This window comes from Leptomonas pyrrhocoris (assembly GCF_001293395.1).
Source record: "Leptomonas pyrrhocoris isolate H10 chromosome Unknown, whole genome shotgun sequence".
Classification (NCBI taxonomy): Eukaryota; Euglenozoa; class Kinetoplastea; order Trypanosomatida; family Trypanosomatidae; genus Leptomonas; species Leptomonas pyrrhocoris.
The window spans coordinates 1,178,790-1,196,417 of NW_015438359.1; the positions used below are offsets into that span (position 1 = coordinate 1,178,790).

The 17,628-nt window shown below is 58.5% G+C and overlaps 6 protein-coding genes across 14 annotated transcripts; all 6 read right to left on the bottom strand.

Moving 5' to 3' along the window:
- Window positions 1-127: 127 nt before the first annotated feature.
- ABB37_02194 (dicer-like protein) lies at window positions 128-8,464 on the bottom strand (the record flags this gene model as incomplete). 2 transcript variants are annotated; one of them, XM_015799052.1, is made up of 1 exon in its annotated part: window positions 128-8,464. In XM_015799052.1, exon 1 carries the CDS (start codon window positions 6,860-6,862, stop codon window positions 128-130), a length of 6,735 nt encoding a protein of 2,244 aa, XP_015662530.1. In that variant the 5' UTR covers window positions 6,863-8,464. The 2 variants fall into 2 exon arrangements, with proteins under 2 accessions (XP_015662530.1, XP_015662529.1); XM_015799051.1 differs by having other exon boundaries at window positions 128-7,062.
- A 358-nt stretch (window positions 8,465-8,822) lies between these two features.
- Window positions 8,823-10,030, bottom strand: ABB37_02195 (hypothetical protein; the record flags this gene model as incomplete). The annotated part of the gene is made up of 1 exon (XM_015799053.1): window positions 8,823-10,030. Exon 1 carries the CDS (start codon window positions 9,963-9,965, stop codon window positions 8,823-8,825), a length of 1,143 nt encoding a protein of 380 aa, XP_015662531.1. The 5' UTR covers window positions 9,966-10,030.
- Window positions 10,031-10,814: 784 nt separating this feature from the next.
- Window positions 10,815-12,706, bottom strand: ABB37_02196 (hypothetical protein; the record flags this gene model as incomplete). 3 transcript variants are annotated; one of them, XM_015799056.1, is made up of 1 exon in its annotated part: window positions 10,815-12,706. In XM_015799056.1, exon 1 carries the CDS (start codon window positions 11,892-11,894, stop codon window positions 10,815-10,817), a length of 1,080 nt encoding a protein of 359 aa, XP_015662534.1. In that variant the 5' UTR covers window positions 11,895-12,706. The 3 variants fall into 3 exon arrangements, with proteins under 3 accessions (XP_015662534.1, XP_015662533.1, XP_015662532.1); XM_015799055.1 differs by having other exon boundaries at window positions 10,815-12,699; XM_015799054.1 differs by having other exon boundaries at window positions 10,815-11,959.
- Window positions 12,707-13,917: 1,211 nt separating this feature from the next.
- ABB37_02197 (putative (H) -ATPase G subunit) lies at window positions 13,918-14,362 on the bottom strand (the record flags this gene model as incomplete). 2 transcript variants are annotated; one of them, XM_015799058.1, is made up of 1 exon in its annotated part: window positions 13,918-14,362. In XM_015799058.1, exon 1 carries the CDS (start codon window positions 14,242-14,244, stop codon window positions 13,918-13,920), a length of 327 nt encoding a protein of 108 aa, XP_015662536.1. In that variant the 5' UTR covers window positions 14,245-14,362. The 2 variants fall into 2 exon arrangements, with proteins under 2 accessions (XP_015662536.1, XP_015662535.1); XM_015799057.1 differs by having other exon boundaries at window positions 13,918-14,342.
- Window positions 14,363-14,927: 565 nt separating this feature from the next.
- On the bottom strand, window positions 14,928-15,916 carry ABB37_02198 (putative mitochondrial hypothetical protein; the record flags this gene model as incomplete). Of its 5 annotated transcripts, none has more annotated exons than XM_015799063.1 (1): window positions 14,928-15,916. In XM_015799063.1, exon 1 carries the CDS (start codon window positions 15,588-15,590, stop codon window positions 14,928-14,930), a length of 663 nt encoding a protein of 220 aa, XP_015662541.1. In that variant the 5' UTR covers window positions 15,591-15,916. The 5 variants fall into 5 exon arrangements, with proteins under 5 accessions (XP_015662541.1, XP_015662540.1, XP_015662539.1 ...); XM_015799062.1 differs by having other exon boundaries at window positions 14,928-15,835; XM_015799061.1 differs by having other exon boundaries at window positions 14,928-15,829.
- Window positions 15,917-16,369: 453 nt separating this feature from the next.
- ABB37_02199 (hypothetical protein) lies at window positions 16,370-17,320 on the bottom strand (the record flags this gene model as incomplete). The annotated part of the gene is made up of 1 exon (XM_015799064.1): window positions 16,370-17,320. The coding sequence occupies exon 1, from the start codon at window positions 17,228-17,230 to the stop codon at window positions 16,370-16,372; it is 861 nt and encodes a 286-aa protein (XP_015662542.1). The 5' UTR covers window positions 17,231-17,320.
- Between the last annotated feature and the right edge of the window lie 308 nt (window positions 17,321-17,628).

Sequence of the window (17,628 nt, forward strand, 5' to 3'; positions counted from 1 at the left end):
GAAGCTGCTTTTCTTCAGCTTCTGTAAACCGGTGAAGTGATGGTATTAAAAGTGAAAAATGACGCCGTGGTGTCACGGCGCAGGAAAGGGGAAGCATCCCTAAGTAGAATCGTTGGCCCAATCGCCGTTAGATGGCCCGTGCGGACTGGCTCAGCGCTGCCTGCACATCCCGTCGCACCCAGTCCGTGCGCACGTAGAAGAAGTGCTGCGCCGCTGCGCTTTCCTTCACCTGTGTGCGTAAAATCTGGTAGAACGTCTGCACGTCCTTCGCAAACACCGCTCGGGTAAACACAGGACCATCTGCTTTGCCTTCCGTGGTGGGGGGCGTAACCACAAAGATGTGACGCGGCGCTCCGCGGTGGCTGCTGCGTGCTTCTTGCATCCACTGCGCGACGTAGCTGGTGTCCTGCAAGGGGAGCACAAACGGCAGCCAGTCGTGCAGCTCTCCTGCGCTCTCCTGCCGCACTCCAAGGCACATTTCGGCGTACACGGTTGCGGTAGCGCAGAGCACCAGCGGGACACACCCAAACTCCGTGCGAGCGGCGGTGGCGCGGAAAACAAACGACACCGCACGGCGCAGCCACGCTGCGGGGGAGAGAGGGCTCGCTTGCGTGTCGATCCACGCCGCCAACGAAACGACGCTCGGCAGTGCGCCGAAGGTGACGCGCGTAGTGGCGGTGGTCGCCAAAGCCGTGCGTGACGGCTCTCCCGGGAGAGCGGCCAGTGACGTGAGAGCTGTTGTCTTGGTCTCTTGCTGTCCTTGGGTCGGCGGCGATCGGGCAGAAGGAGGTGCGGGCGATGCGTTAGGGGCGGCGTTGACCGGCAGGTTTCCCAGTGAGCCGGTTTTGTCCGGGAAGAGCAAAAAGACGAGGTTGTCCTTCACCTTCACCGGCGTCTTGCCGCGGGTGGAGATTTGCGGCATGAAGAGCTGCGCCACTCGCTCCAGCCCGCCACCGCCGCCCAGCTGCGCCGCCGGGGCGAGCGCCATCGCTAAGGAGTCCGCACCTCGCAGACGCAGCACCGGCTCCGTCGCGATGCAGAAGGTGGCGGTTTGCAGGGCGGGGTTGAAGGCCCACCACGACGGCGACCACACCCGGATCGTCGACGCCTTGTCGTCCCGCATCACGTACTCGCGCGAGCGCATCTTGAAGAAGTTAAACCACGCCACCCACTCAAACTCCTCCAGCTGCCCCGGCAGGACGGCGCGGCGCTCGTATATGTCGTCGAAGGACGGGAGAATGTCGGAGTGGCCGTCCAGCGGTGGCAGCAGCAGCGGTGGTGGTAGCGTCGTTGTGTCGGTGCTCCGCGGCGCGCAGTCGACCCACGAGGTGTACGTCCTCGCGTCTGTGCCGCGGTACTCGCTCGTGCGCAGCGATGACAGGGTCAGCGTAGACCTGTGAGCGCATTCCACCACCCAGCCCTCCGCGAAGTCATCGCCAAACTCGTCTGCGCTCCTCTCCATCGGCCGAATCGGGGGCTCCTCCGTGGTGGGGGTCGACGCGGTTGGCTCGACGTGGCGAGCCGCCCCGCAACGGCCCTCCGCACCAGGCAAGCGCTTGCTCTGCTCACGGCGTATCGTGTGTTGGCCCTCCTGCCGTGCCGTGTCTTGCCGGGTGCGGTGCAACAAGAAGAGATCCGTCGTTTCCACCGGGGGCCTGTCAAAGCGCTGCGGCCGATAAAGCACGAAGTTCTTTTCGGGTGGTGGTGGCGGCTGTGGTTGCTGCTGCTGCTGCGTGGCGGCGGCCTGCCCGCGTGCGCCATTGCTGCGGTCCTTGTCGTAAACCTTGGTACGCGAGTCTTGTGTTGAGGACGCAGGCGGAGAGGCGAAGGACGGGGCCAGCAGAAGTGTGTCCAGCACCAACGGCCGCCTCTCCACCCCGTAGATCGTATCACACTTGTCATTGAGGTACAGTCGGAGCTTCTTGCTCTTCGTAAGCCCCTGGTCGATGACGTCATTCCACGTCTCCTTCGGCTTGTACACCGCGCACGGTGGGCGTTGGCTGCACTGCGCGATCCAATGCAGCGGCAAAATCAAGCGGTGCTGCGTCGGCCGGTGCTCCACGACGACCAGCTCCTCTGCATTTCCGTCGCCAATAAAGATGTCGTCCGCACTGGAGAGCTCGGCGAACTTCGCCATGCCCTCCAAGGTGTGGGTGGCGTAGGCCACGTGCTCCAGCACCGACTGCCGCACCCCACGACAGGTACGGGAGAGGTGAAAGAGGGAGTCCGCGTCGCAGTAACTCCACAGGTGCGGTCGCGGCTGCCCACCGACGGCCTCGACGGCCTTCAGCACATCGCCCCTGCGCAGCCACAGCCGGTACTCGTGCGCGTGTGCGGTGAACGTCTGCTGAAGTCGGGCTTCCTTTTCAGCCAGGGCGGCCACCACCGTGTCGCGGATGTCGGTCACCAACGAGTCCCACGTCTCCACGCTCACCGTGACCTGCGGAAAGTGGATGTGGCAGGAGTCCTTCCATTTCAACTCCTTGTTCACCATCGTCCGCCCGCTGCAGTCGAGGGCAAACAGGCCAGCTGGGCAGCGGTAGCGATCGGTGTACCACTCCCACATAATCCGCAGCAGCCCCCACGATAGGAGGGCGACTTTGTCGATGTCGAGGACAAGGTGGATCGTGTTGGTGAAGATCTCGTTCAGGAAGCCGATGCTCTTCTCGCTGAAGAGGTGCAGGATGCGGTTGTGCACCCGCACCGTGTCGAAGGAGAAAAGGCGGCGGTACGAGTACGCGCTGCCTGTCGTGAACATCGTGGCGTACTCCTTCGCCTGAATGCGCGGTAGTCGCGAGGAGACGAGATGCGTGTTCGCCTCCGCCTCCTTCGCCATCATCGTGGCAGCCGCCGCACCGTCCACCTCGCGCAGGGCGGGCGCGAGCTCCAGCAGTTCATTCGTCCGGTAACTCAGCATCTTCTCCACACACAACGCGTCTGCCTCGAGCAGGTAGGGGCACATCTGAAGCGCCGCCAGAAGCTCTGCCCGGCATGGCGCCCCTGTGGCGGCGGCGGCTCGCGTGGCTGCCGGGAGAAAGGAGAAGAGGCGGCGCAACAGCAGTCGCAGGCGGTCCAGCCCGGTGCCGCTGCGGTAGGCGGCTCCGATGATCGCCTCGAAGACGTCGGCGCGCACCTTCATGGCCAGCTTCGGGTAGTGCTCCTCGCTGAAGTGCCGCGCCACGGTCGGCGGCAACAACTCCGCGATGACGCGGTTTCGGCACAGCACCGACGTGACGCGGTCCGTCATCACCGCCGTCAAGGGCTGCGCGCTGCTCTCCCAGCAGTTCGGCGGTAGGGGCACGCATGACGCCTCGGGGGCCCACTTGCTAAGCGAGAAGGAAGGCATCGACGATTCTGCGGCCCCGTCAGCGGCTTCTGCGAAGGACAGTGCTGCCCTCCGCCGCTGGTAGGCGGCATGGGACAGCAAGCACGCATCCGCCACCACCAAGAAGTCCATCACTGCGTCGCCGATGAACTCCAACAGCTCGTAATTGGCACTGCGGTCTTCACACTCGCGGGTGAGGGCGGTGGTAAGGGTGGCGTACGGGACGTCGCTTGCGGAGAGCTGGAGTTCGTTGAGGATGTGCTCCAGATCTCGCACGCTCCAACTCACGCGCTTGCGGAACTCCATCAACTCCAGGTCGAGGATCTTGGCGGGGCCGCCACCCGGTCCGGGAGACGGGGACGCATACGTTGTCAGTGAAGATGCCTGTGCGAGAGCAACAAGACCGCTGTCGCACGAGGAAACGACACCCCCCAACTCATCGGCACCGCTTTCCGTGGGCGAACTCGTGGCGCTGTCTTTCTCCCTCACTGACCCACGCTGCTGCTGGTGCTGCTGCTGAAGCCGGCGGTCCCACGAAGACGCTTTGCCAACCTTCGCGTAGGTCAGCGCCCGCTCCTTCGCGAATAGCTTCAGCTCCTCGATGCTCTTTCGGCTCCCGTCTATTGGCACTCCCTCCTCGTTCGTCACCCGCACCTCCAGCACACATGCCAACTGATCACTTGCGATGAACTTCGCCAGCGCCTCGCGCAGCGACGCCACGTTGGACGCCGCCGCGCCGCTGCTGTCTGTTGGCGGCACGGCGGCGGCGTGGGTGGTGGCGTTGGTATGCGACGGCGGCAGAAACGGTGTCGGCACGCCCCACCGGCCCAGCCGCCGCCCCCAATTGGAATTGTCTTGGCTGTTCGCCGCACGGGACCACTCCGCCGCGTCCGCGATCGTGTCCAGCGCCGCGTCGCCGGCGTGTACCACCTCCTCCTTGATGAGGAAGTCGTCGGCGTAGTCGCGGAAGATCGACTGCATGCGGGAGGGGGGGAAGCAGCTGCGGTACAGCGCTGAGGCTGGCTCGTGGGCAGACAGGCGAATCGCCGCCCTGCCGCGCTCCGCTCCTTGGCTGCCAATGGCTACCACCTCCTCCTCTTCTTCTGTAAATCTAGCGCGCACAACGACGGACGGCAGCAGCGAGGGCGGCGCACGCGAGGTGACGACGGTGTACTCGCACAGCGGGAGCGTCGGCGGCACGGCGTTGTCGCTGTCGCCGTCGTCATCCGTCGGCACGTCAAACTCTCGCGGAGTGCCACGGTAGCGCGCGAGCTGCGCGCCTCCGCCTTCTCTTACATCGTCTGCGTGTTGTGCATCGCCCATCGCCACCACTTCGTTGTCGTCCTCATCTTCGGTCGGGCCCTCCTCGCTGGTCACTGTCCCACCGTCCGTGCCACTATTTTTGTTTCCGTTGTGCGCCATTCGGCCATCGTGGTCCTCGTCCGCGGCGCCGTGCGAGATCACAGCGTTGCGACGACTCCTTTCTGAGGGGCGCAGCTCGCGCAGCTCCGCGAGGCGACCGGTGAAGAACAGTTTGGGGACGCCAAGGTGGAAGCTCGTCTGTGGCGCGCGCCGGCGCACCGCATCGAGCTGCACGTCCACTACGGTGTCCTGCGGTGCGGCTGCGCTGTTCTTCTCGGTTGACGCCGGTGGCCGTGATGGTGACGAAGATGCGGAGGCACCTTTCGGCTGCGTCTTCACGTAGTACTGCGGAAACACGTACCAACGCTGCGTTTTCGAGCTTGCCTCGCCCAGAAAGCTGCTGTACACCTCCGTCGTACTGCCAGGAGCGGTTGGTGCAGTGCTTGGCGTAGCCGCTGCTGACGCTGGTGGAAGAGGAGGAAGAGTAGTCCGGGAATTGAGGCTGCTGACAGCGGAGCTCATCCGACTGGTCACACTGGGGGACGACAAGGTGAGGTCGCTGCCGTCCATGTCGAGCACCGTCGCCTCGCCGTCGCGAGCTAAGGCACGCAGATAGACTTCCGCAAAGTACACCACTTTTTTGCGGAGCTTCTCGTCGTACTTCTTCGTCTGCGGCGTCGTCTCGTCGTAGTCGCGGAAGGCCCCGATCGCCTCGGCGGGCATGACAACGCAAAACGCGATGTTGTCGAAGAGGCGTAAGATGCTCATGTGTTCGTCGAGTGACTTCTGCGGCTTCGCAGACAGTGCCACCCACCCGTACAGCGGCAAGCTCGCGATGGCCAGCTCGTCGTTCGGCCGTAACAAGCAATCGGGCTGGCAGATGATGTGGCGGTAAAGCGGGGGGTTTAAAAGGGCGTGCCCGTAGACGCTGCGTGCGCACCGCTGCCCGTGGAAGGCGCTGCCGCGCACCGCGCAGAAGTCCACCTGGTAGCGCTGGAAGTTGTCGTGTTGCCGCAGCAGTGACTCCACGATTTCCCCCCGCTCGCTGGATGACAAGTCTTTCATGACGCTGTTCGGCAGCAGAGAGAGCTGCCCGTCGACGACCTGCAGCGGCACCCACCCATTGCTCATCAAGATGTCCTTCCAAAGACCAAGGTTCTGAAACCGGGCGCTGTACACAGGTCCAAAGCGCAGCATCGAGTGGAGTTCTTTCATCACTTGATGTACGTCCGACGGCATCAGCTTGAGCAACTTCTCGCCATTCTTCCGTTGCTTCTTGGAGGCCTGTTTGCAGCGCACATAGTACTGCCGACATACACGCACAATGGCGCTCAGATACTTGTTCAGGCTGAGGCCGTCTTCCTCCGTGAGGTCGCCGTTGTCGTGCTCGATGCGGCTGCGGAGGCGCACCTCGGTTGTGTCCGAGACCTCTCGCACGCGCCGCAGCACCTCGTCTACCTTCATCGGCGCCACGTCCACGACCTGCGGCGCCGAGCTCGGGTTCACAAAGGTGAAGCCCGCCGAGAACTGAAAGCCGCGATGGGCAAGCTGGTCGCTCAGCAGTGCGATGCGGTCAGGAAAGGCGATGTTCTGGAAGGACATGTGCGGCAGGAAGTACGATAGCAGCTGCGGTACAACGGTGAAAATCTCCTCCTGCTCCCGTACGATGGCGAGGAAGAGTGGCTCGAGGACGCGGGCGGCGGTAGCGGTGCGCTCGTAGTACACGAGCACAAACAGCAACGCGTGCAGAATGGCCACGGTGTCCACATCATTCCCCCACCGCCACGGCAGTGAGGCATCCGTGGCGGATAGCCGCTGCAGCTGCTGCTGAAACGTACTTTTCAGGTGCTCCAGCTTAATGAGCTGTGAGGTCTTGACGGTGAGCCACATCGTGTCTGCCTCTGCGGGGAGGTGGAAGTACGCGTACTCGCTCGCCGCGAACTTCAAAAACTTCCCCGTGACCACGTCCATCCAATACAATAAGAACTCTCGTGCGGCGCTCCAGCCAAAGGTGTCGGGCTGCGCAAAGAAGTCCTCCGCAGTGGTGGAGCGCAGCACCTCGTGTTGGGTCAGCCACGCTTTTGTTGCCTGCATGATGTGTTCGGCGCGGATGCCTTGCGTTACACTGCTGGAGAGGCAGCTGACGAAGACGTCCTCCACGGTTGGGGTGGGCATTGGGCCGGGCTACTTGTGTGGAGTTGACCTTCCAAAACTGAAAAAGGGGGGTTAATTAGGGCGGCTCACCTATGTGTTGCCACGAGTCACACACACACACACACATACACATACAAAAGGCACAGACACCTTCAGAAAACAACAGAAACCTGCCAGAGCGTTATGGTAGCCAGATGGAAATGGAGAAAGAAGTGATGATCTAACAGCGGAGCGAGACAAGGAAAGAGAGAGAGAGAGGAAGAAGAATGCGTGTGTGGAGCTTTGCGACAAACAGGAGAGAAAACTGTATCTGCAAGCTCCTCCCTCGAACCCCTCCAAAAAGGTACGGCCGACAGCGGCAGAAATCTTCGCGCCTCTCAGAGGCAACGCGGTGGCGTGCATCTCTTGCTCACGCACTTTACTGTTTTCTCCTTTGAAAAAAAAAACCCCAGAGACTTGCCGTTGAACCACCTGCTGAATTAGTATCATTACCATTATGTTCTATGCTGTTTGACCTAGCAGATCGCGGTACCTTGGCCTCTTTCACACTTATGGTACAAGAGAACGCGGAGCACATACACGCTCACCCCACCCCCCCCCCCAAAAAAAAAAAAACTAATAATAATCGGTTCCCAGCGCTGTCTAACACGATGTGCGGGAACAGCGATGATATTTTTCAAAGGCAGGAAGCACACCGCCTTCCTCCTAGGCAACACGACAGCCTATTCACGTTGGTAAAGCTCCTGCAAAAGCATCGAAACAGGCGCAGCGATGCTCCACGTTACCCGCATCGGCGGTACATCAGCCGCGCCATCCGCCCTTTGAGCCGTACCTCCCACACCAGTCACGGAATCTGTTTCCTCCTTTCGTCGACGTTTGAGTGTTGCGGCTGCTGCGGTTGTCCCCCGAGCCTTCACCTTCGCCGCAGCATAGAAAGCAGCTCCGCAGTCGTAGAGGTGCCGGACCAAGTCACACAGCAGCTGACGTACCGCCGCCTCCGCGTCCGTCTCGTGTGTGGTGTCGGCGGTGCAGACACCCGCAAGCGCGGGAGCAGCTCGCACGGCGCCAGACTCGTTTGTTTGGGGGTTCGCCTCGATCCTGCCGTCGTGACTCACCGGACTCGGCCTACCGGACACCGCCCGCGGCTCCTCTAGAAAAGAAAGAAGCACCTCCAGGCCCTCCTCCCAGCCCGCCCACACATGCGAGGACGCCGCACCACTACCGCGTGAAGGCGACGCCGCGGCGACGGTGGTGAGACACTCGCACATGCCCTGTGTGGCCCGCAGAAGGCCGTCCTCACGTGGCGAAGACTTCATGAACACCTGCATGAAAGGTCGAAGGAGAGCGGCCGTCGAGGCAGTCCGCGCCCGCGCTGCCGAGTCGCGCGGATTGAAACACACAGAGAGAAAGTTCTCATTAAAAAGGAAAAGACATCGTCGTCGCAGCGGCAGGTTTTGAATGATGCGGGTCTCCCACTGACTCCGCTGCGTTCGCTGCGTCTCCATGCGCTGCCGCTGGTTCCTTGTTGCTGTAGTAACCGGGGTTAAAGCTCAGCGTGGGCCTCGAGGATGAACGGCCGCTACAATGGATGATGTGATGAGCCAAACAAACAAAAAACAGCCCTGAAAGAAGTACGCACAAGGAAAAGCCACAGGAAGAAAAGGAGAAAGAAGTCAACACGTTTAATTCCTTCCTCTTCGTGTGTGTGTGTGTGTGTGCGGAGTCCACAGAGGATTTCTCTTCTCATTCGTTAACGCGTAGGTTCGACACCATTCGCAGCCCTAAACATTTCATTTGTTGTTGTTGCTTTTTAACGCGGCAGAATCTCTTTTCTACGTGGTATCCATTGTGGAATGGAACTGAGGTGAGCTGGCAAACACACGAATACACTTCGCTGCACACATGGATGAGGAGAACGTAATAGCAGCCGCTCGTTAGTGGGGGAGAAGAACAGCACTTTCCTTCGGCGTCGAGATGCGCTTTAGCTCGCAAGCTGAGCCCAAAAATTGTTGTCGGCCGCCTTCACTGCGTCCTCCGTCTCTGTGCCCGCCTCTTCGTGTCCCTCGTCGGATAGTTCGGCTGTTGCCTCCGTTATTGTTGTTGAATGATTTGTAATACTGCCGGCGCGTGCGTCTTCGGTGTCGTGTGCCGGCGTTGCGTAGAGCCGCCGATGCAGCGCACCGCCGTTTCGTCGGAGTGCATTTTGAAGCCACACCGTAAAGTACGCCGACGAGGACGGCAGCGACGTCGACGCGTTGTTGCCTGGGGCCGGCCGGTCTGCCTCCACCGCCAGAAGCTCAGCGAGTTGACGCAAGGCGCCTGCGTGCGCCACATCCAACACGCTCCACACCCACCACACCCCCGCCAGAAACACCACCATCGTTTTAAAAGGAAACCACCGCCGGGTCTCCTCCTCCACGGCGTTACTAACCTGAGCTTCCCACAGGTCGTCCGCCAGCTGCGCCGTCCGCTGCACGGCCTGCACGCGATCGCGCGTCGGTATAAGAGAAGCGGTCAGCGCAGCAAAGTTCAAGGCGGACAGCGACGTGGAAGCCGGCGAGGAGGAGGAAGAAGAAGGGGCAGGCTGCAGTCGGCAATCCACAATGTAGCACAACTCCACTAGAGATGACAAGGCAGGTCGGACCAGCGAGAAGAGCGAGCAGTGCAACAGCGGCGGCGACGGCGCATCGTTTTCGTTGACTTCGCCTACGCGACTTTGTTTGCTGGAAACAACTGGGGCCGGCTGCTGCAAGGCCTCTAAAGGGACAGCAGGACTGCGGACCACAAAGCCGTGGAGCTCCTCTCTGCTTTCCTTGTGAGCGCCAGCTTCATCGTCCGCCTTTCCACTGTTTTGCTGCCGGTGCTGTTGAACGACATCAAAGCAGTAGGTCCAGATACGGCGCACGTCCGTTGCGGAGAGCGCCACCTTCGCCGCCTGCTGTGCCTCTTGTTGTTGTTCCTCAAAGAATTCTGCGAGAGCGAGGTAGAGTTGCTGGGGATCGTGAAGACATTGCGTGTAACGTGGGCTGCCGAGCACGGCGTTGGTCATGCGCAGTTGCAGCTCACGAAGAAGAAGATCGACCTCGTTCAAGTTGTGCTGCGCAGGCACACAAACATTCTCCATGGTTTTTTTTTTCCAATACTGATGGGCCCTGATGGACGGCGCCGCATTCACGGACGAGTTGCACCTTAGTTGTTGTCAAGACCAAATGAGGTTTTCCCAAGAAGGAGAGGAGGGGAAATACATCAACGCCACCATGGACATTGGAGGAAAAAGACGAGCCACCGAGTGAGTGAAAGAACACGATTGTTTTCACGGACAGTTGAGAGAGACACCGACCGGTAGCGCCACTTCCCAAACGCAGCGGAAGTGCATCTATACACATTGTAAAGCGTCACCATGTCACTCGAGAAAGATAACTTTTTTTTTTAAAGGTGGCGCGTCATGGACGATGGAATACCTGAGAGCTGCCGTTCGCGCCTCGCTGAATGTGCCTTTGATGAAACCGATTTCCATTTCTTTCTCGCCGCACTTTCGTGCACACGCAAATGCATATTCCTTCCTTTTTAAGTAGTAGTATTATCCTCCTTTTCGTCGGTTGGCAGAGCAACAGTCACCTGCCATTTAGACACCAGAGCCCCTTCCCCAGAGAAACAACTACTGGACGTCAACAGTGAGGTTCCACGCATAAGTATATCGTCTTTTTGAAGCGCGTCGTGTCCACGCACGCGTAGAAAGAAGCAGCACTTGAGGTGGACCGAGTCGTCACACGGCTTCCTGCATTGCCTTACTTTCCTTGAAGGTTTTTGTTTTCCCCTTGGCTCACACGCGTTTCGCACTTCAGTATGCCCTCCACGCCGTCACGCCGTCACCCTTCCCATGCGTTATTACTTCATTCGGCCTTCGTCCGCTTTTTGACCCACGCACTCACCGCCTCTCCGCACCGTGCCCCCATCCACCTCCCGCCAAACATCAGTAATCGTAGTCGCCATACGAGTCGAAGTTGTCCCAACGATTCGTGCCACCCTTCTGGTGCTTGCCTTTGCGCGCACCCGTGCGGAAGTCCTCCTTGTAATCCGCGCGCGAGTACGAGTCCTTCTGCACCGCCCGCGGCCGGCCCTTTTCGCGCGCGGCGTGATCGCGCCTCGTGTCGTCGAGGCCGGGCCGCACCACTCCCCCGCACCCTCCCGCGCCCGCGCCACCCTCACCGGACGCACCCGCACCGTTTTCTTCGACGTGCTCGAACTCCACCTCCACGCCGCGCTTCCGCTGCTCCTTCGCACGCGCCTCCTCCACAGTCAGCTCCATCTTGCGCAGCTCGGCCGCCGTCCGGTTCGGATTGAGCGCCTCGACGTGGAAAAGCACCTTCGCCTCGTTCACGTCGTTGTTGCGCACGCCGTGACGCTGGTAGGTGCGGTCGAGAAAGAAGGGATACTCCTCCACAAACACCTTCTTCCACCGTCGCTTGCCCTCGCTGCGGGTGAGCATGTTCGGCGGCAGATACCGCTTCTCTACCGGTACATCTTCCTCCTTCCGCACCATGCGGCACCACTGCGCGTTCCAGTATCGCTGCATAAGCCGTGGGCCCTTGTTCGACTCCTTCAGATGCGCCGCCACGTCACGGCTCACCCGCTCCACCTGTGCCACCTGCACCGGCTCGCTAAAGGAGGCGACGTGCTCCCACATGAACAGCGCCCCGGTCAACACACGCGGCTTGGGATGGGTGTAGTGGAATTCGGTGCGTGCAGTGTTGTCACTCCTCGCATCGTCGTCGTCGTCGTCGGAGTTGCTGTCGCGACCGCGCTGGTGCTGCTTGTCGGCATCGGCCGTCCGCTCCGCCCGTTCCGCTCGTCGCTCCGCCATCGTTGCCTTGGTGTGGTGGTGCTCCTCGTAGTCGTCCACCATTTCTTCCTTCGGCGACTCCGGAGGGACAGGCGGCAGCGTCGTAGCCTCTGCTGCAAGCGCCTCGTTGAGCATCTTTTGGGACGGCAGCTTTTCCTTCGTCCGCTGCATGGTGCGCGGAGCGCCGGCGTTGTGGCCACCGCCGTGCATTATCGTGCCGTAAAAGAATAGTAAGAAAGAAATAGTGTGTGTGCGGAGGCGTTTTTGTTTTCGTCTTTGTGCAGTTTGTCAACGGATATAATGGATCGTCGTGCGGTCAACAGAAGAGGAGAACACGCAAAGTTAGTTAGGTTAGTTTTTATATGGAAAAGGAAAAACGAAAGGAAAACAGAAATGTGAAAGAGGCAAATCGTTCAACAAAACCGAGCAGCTCGTTTTCCCTTCTAAATAATACTAATGCACGCGCAGGGCAGCGAGATGCCGTTGCCGCTGGCGTACACGGAAAACGCTGTTTTTGTTTTGCAACCGGCAAATCAGAAAGATGAGGGGAGTAATACAGAGGACCAACAACGTAAACAAAGCCAACCAGCCAACCAATAAAAAAAGGATCAAGGTGATGAAGGAGGTGTGCGAGATTCCACTAAACTCACCGAATCACAGGCTGTACCGCTACGTGTATGTATATGTTGATATAGAAAAACAGAATACAAAACGGAAAAACCTATCAGAAAAAAAAATAACAATATGTGTTGCACTGCTACCAGTGTTTATCCTTCTTTCCTTGATTTATTTTGCTTTCTTAACCGAAAGAAACAACACAAGCAGAGATAGCGGTCTTTTAACGAAGCAACACCAAACAGGAAGGGAGAGGAAGGTAAACGTCGTGTGCCACGGTGGCCGTTTTATTTGCTGTAAGTAGCTAAAAACAAACTGTCCGTTTTCGCGTCCGAAAGCGTTGTGAAGTCGGAAATATATATAGAGTTTTGTATTGAGAAATTCTCTGTTGTTATTGTTCTTTTTTCTTTTCCGATGAGCAGACGAGGAGAAGAGAGGAAGGAAAAATAAAGTATTAGTACAGAAGATGACGGAATGAACAAGACGCCAGCGAGGCGCTGCGATGAGCGCGCACCACTCAGTCAAACAAGCAGAAGGCGACTGCGTGGCCGTTAAATATAACTCAACCGTTGCCGCAGTAGTTGCATCTAGCGCTGCTTCCTTTTATGTTTGCAGAAGTGCAGGTGTCTCAATCGGAGCAGACGCACCGCTATGCTCGTTACACAGTATGGAACTACGTCCTCATGCGTCGCATTGAATCCGGCGTTTTGCAATTATCACCCCGCTGCACGTCACACCACAGCGGGCACGTGAGGTTTCCCTCACCGCGCGCAAGAAGCGGTGACGCTACCACGCAAACGCTCGCTGCGGTGTGATCGCTGAAGGCGTTACATCCGCCTTTGCTACTCTTCCTTTCCGTGCTCGTTTCATTGATACGCACGCAGCCCACAACGCCACCACCAGTCACCACAGAAACGATGCCAAACTGCAATATTAAAATCAAACGCGACGGAGAACATAACGGAGGAGCGACTCAAGAAAACAGAAAGAGATATTTTTCCCCACAGAGCATTTCTTCGCCTCCGCCTTCTTCTCCTCCGTCTCCTCCTCCTCTTCTCTCCTTCGCCTTTCCTGCTTCCTCCTTCTCGGCGGCTCAGCCCCTCACAACGGCGAAGGCGCAACACACAAACCTTCCGTTTAACTGAAGAAATTACTTTTACACAACGAATCGTCGTTGCGTAACAAGTCGTAGCTGCGCTGCCCTTGTCGCATCAACGAAGTAAGACATATATATATCTGCAACACGGCGAAGAAATCAAACCTGGCAAAAAGCGAGGAGAGAAAGAATGCGTGTGGCGAATTCCGTTTTCGCAGTTCAACCCCCCCCCAAAAAAAACCCCCAACGCAAACATCAGTCATCGCTGAACGCACAACAATAAAAAACGATAACCGCAATACAGACTTCGGCAGTAAAAGTAACGCATGAACAAAAGCGAAAAGAGAAAACATTGTTGTTGATTCTTTATTTTCCATGACGTCCTCACGACGCATTGGGATCAAGACAGGCCGAGCAAAGGCGGTCAGGAAAGGAAATGGATTAGCCTTCTACGAGAGCATTTCCCCGCTCTCCATCGTCGTTGCTGCTTCGTCTTCTTTCCTCGCCAAGAAGGAATCGATCTTACTCGTTCACATTCACTATCAGCTGCGCCATCTTGTCCGCTACCGCGTTCATGCGCTGTGCCGTCATTGACTTGAGCTCCTCCAGCTCCTTGTCCGTCTCACGGGCCAGCTCGGCGTGCTCGGCATCGGCGCCGCCGTCCTGCTGGGTGCGGTACTGCTCGTACTCCCTGTCGCGCTCATCGCGGAAGGACGCCACCTCGCGCTCCGCGTCCGCCTTCGCCTGCTTCACTTTCTGTTGTTTGCGGTTCTTGGCGTCCGCAATGAGCTTATTGCGCTTCTCCTCCGCAGCGAGCAGCTTCTGCACGTTGTCCTGCTTCGGCGGCATGATGGTAAAGGTGAGAGGATGAAGATGAGAGGGGATGCACACAAAGGGTGTGATGTGCTAGTGGATTATCGCTGTTGTTGCTTTCAGCAGAGTGGTGCTTCACGGTAGCAGATGGCGCTCACGTGATGGGGGGAGGGGAGGGAGACCGAAGGCGGTGGTCGAAGAAGAGAAAAGAACGAGGAAGAGGTACCGGGAGGGAGACGGAATAACGATAGCGTTCGGAGATTGGCAGAGCGTGAAATTTTGAGGAAAAAAGGGGTTGCGCTTCATCGCGAACGAAGGCCGGGAGGTTGACGAATAACAACATTAACTGCGCGTTAAAGTCACCGTATTCGTTGTTTTTTTTTCTGCCTTGCGAGCGCCCTCGCTTGTGTCGTTGCGTCGGTAAGCCGTCCACACACACACACACCGATGTGCGCTGCATAAATGCTCGAGATACATAAAGCTCCCGAGTAGACGGGAGACGACTTGTGCCGTTTCTTACGCATGTTACTATCGCCGTTTTGTTGCTGTTGTTGATGAGGCAGCTACCTCGTTTGTATAGTGAATCGCTCCTCGTTACTTTGCCATGCTCTCGACCATCGGCAACGGTGCTCATACCCGGCAGGTGGGGATGGCGGGTGAACCGCAATCGAACACCAACACCGGAAAGGAAAGGAAAAAAAACGCTTTAGGCTTTGCCTCTACCAGAAGAAGATGCTAAAAAGAAGTACAGCGAGAACGAACGCCGCAGCAGACGTCACCAGCAGCATGCTCAGCATCTGCTGAAAGCCGAACACCACCACCTCCTCCGACGGCAGCGGCGCGTACCCCTCCTTCTCCAGGCGATAGCGGAAGTACGGCATGTGATAAACACCCCATGGTACCACCACCCGCGTGTTGTCGGGGTACGAGTCAATCCGCTCCACCGCCCGCCGCGCTCGCGGGTCCACCGGCGGGTCGTAACCGTCCAGCACCATCTGATACGCCATGCGCGACTCCACGGCATCGCGGCTGACGATGCCGTCAAACTTCTCGCCATCTTCCACCACCGGGCGGACGCTAAAGAAGGGGAAAACGAGCTGTATCCAGCGCTGGCGGGCCGCCTTCACGGTCCCCGCCTGGAACGGCAGCCGGCCGTCCTCGCAGAGAACTTTGTCAAAGTCCTTCTGCAGCGCCTCGCCGTTGAGCACGCGCTGGAAGTAGGATGGGGCGGCGATGTTCGGCACCGGGTAGAGCGTGACCTCCTTTTTGGTACCGGGATGCTGATACTTGAGAATGGTGCAGATGAGCCGGGGTGGGTCGCTTCGAACGTCCATGATGCCCTTCGTCATGAGCATTGCGCTCTTGGCGCGTGGTAGGCTCATCGCTTCGCACGGCGAGTTCGCTTAGTCTGTAAGAAGAAGAGAAGAAAACACAAACACACACACACACACACACTAAATTGGTATGCGTGCCGTTGCCGGCACAAACGGATCAGCGAGGAGCAGACGATAATACTAATAAACGTGCGCCACCGTTCATGTGTGTATGTGAAGATATGGCTAGGCTATGCTGAGGTTCCTTCGACGGTGGCCTCGAGCGTATAAGTCGCGGTACGGCACGCTTCCGCTACAACAATAGAGGTGTCGGAGAGAATCGCGTGAAAGGTAAACAGAACACATACAAAACTCCTCACTCCCATTTCTTCTTCTTCAGGTGTGAGAAAAAAAAAAGGGACAGGAGTGTGGAAGTCAAAACGACGCCACACAAGGGTGACCGAGACGAAGATTCTTCCTGTCGTGTGGTGCACTTGGCTAGAACGGTTGCACATGCTCAGCGATCCAGAGAAAAATCTTGCGTTCAACTGCGATAGGAGGAGACTAAAGGGACGTTGCTACTCGTCACCGTACCAATCATAGGCGTAAGAAGCTCACAGCAGCTGTCCTTACCATTATTTGCAAACAGGCGTTCTAGGGCAACTGTGGAGCACCTCGAAAACACAACCAAAAAGCGAGGCCCAAAGAAGTATCGTTAAAGAACGCAAGAAAACGTTTCGCCTGCGCTGTACACCGTCACCCCACACCTTCACGGAGGCTGCACTATGCGGCCCTCTTTTCCTTTTCCTTTTCCTTTTTGGTCCACCATCAACGCCGGCCCCTCGCGGTTAAAGTGCCCTGGTGCACGTCACAAACACCGGATCGCCAAGGTTGTACGCCAGCTCATAGAGAGCGGTGTTGTAGTCGACCGCGCTGTTCCGCCGCACTGGCAGCAGACCCGTGTGCCCTGGAAGTGCCAGACGGCACGTCACCGTGCAAAGAGGTATGATTGACGCCTGCCCGAGCGAGTTCACCGAGCCGGTGAGCAACTCCACCACGTAGCGGTGCAGTGGAGTGGAGTAGGGCGCCGGCTCCTCCTCGTCTTCTTCGTTGTCCGCCTCGGCAGGTCTCTCCGCCTTATTCGATGGGTGTCGTTCGCGAATGCTTTCTTTGACTTTTTGGGCCTGTTGACGGCGCTCGGCGTCGTAGGCGGCATCGACGTCAGCACGCACAGCACGCAGAGCCGTGTGCGCCACCTCCCACACCGTCGTGTCACCCCACGCCAGCTGCACCGCAACTGGCCGTGCCACAGCGGGAGAGGACGACAGGGCGGACGCTGCGTGGACACGCTTGTTATCCTCCTGCGAAGCTGCCGTGGCCTGCGCATCGGCGGGTGTAGATGCTGCGGTTGCCGTTGAGGGGGTGATGGAGGAACTGCTGGGCAGCACTCCTGTGCGCACGGCCTCGCTGATGCCAACGGAGGGAGCCCCCAGCACCACACTGCAGTACTCACTGCGGGCCGCCACGTCGTTACCGGCGAGGTGGTAGAGCCGCACCGCGCACGGGCACTCGGTGGCCCGCTTGACGCCGCGGTCCATCGGGGCACGCGCCGCACGTCCGCCGTGGGGGAGGACACCACCACCGCCGCCACTGCGAAGGGCGGCGCTGTTGTAATCTGGTGGCGCGGTGTCGGGAAGGATGGAAGACATTTGTGTGTGTGTGTGTGTGTGAAACAATTACAAGTAATATGAATATATATGGGTGCGACTTATGCGTTGAGTGAGGAACCACGTGCATGCTGCTCCACGAGACGAGATGGAGGAATTAGAGGGCCGAGTTGGAGTGCGTTGCAGGCGAGAAACAACGGCAGCGAAGGGGCACGACTGATGGAGGCCACAAAGGTGCTTTCGAGCGCCAAAACGTCGTGGCGCTCCGCCTTCTGTAGAGGAATAATAATTATAACGGGTAAGCGCCAACGCATCGAAGGGTTTCACCTCAGACGCATCGAGAGGTAAACGGATGGAGTGCAACGCCGCAGCTGTTTGAAGCGTCGTGCACACAGCCGGTAAGATAACATGCAAGTGCATATGCATATATGTTGTTTTTG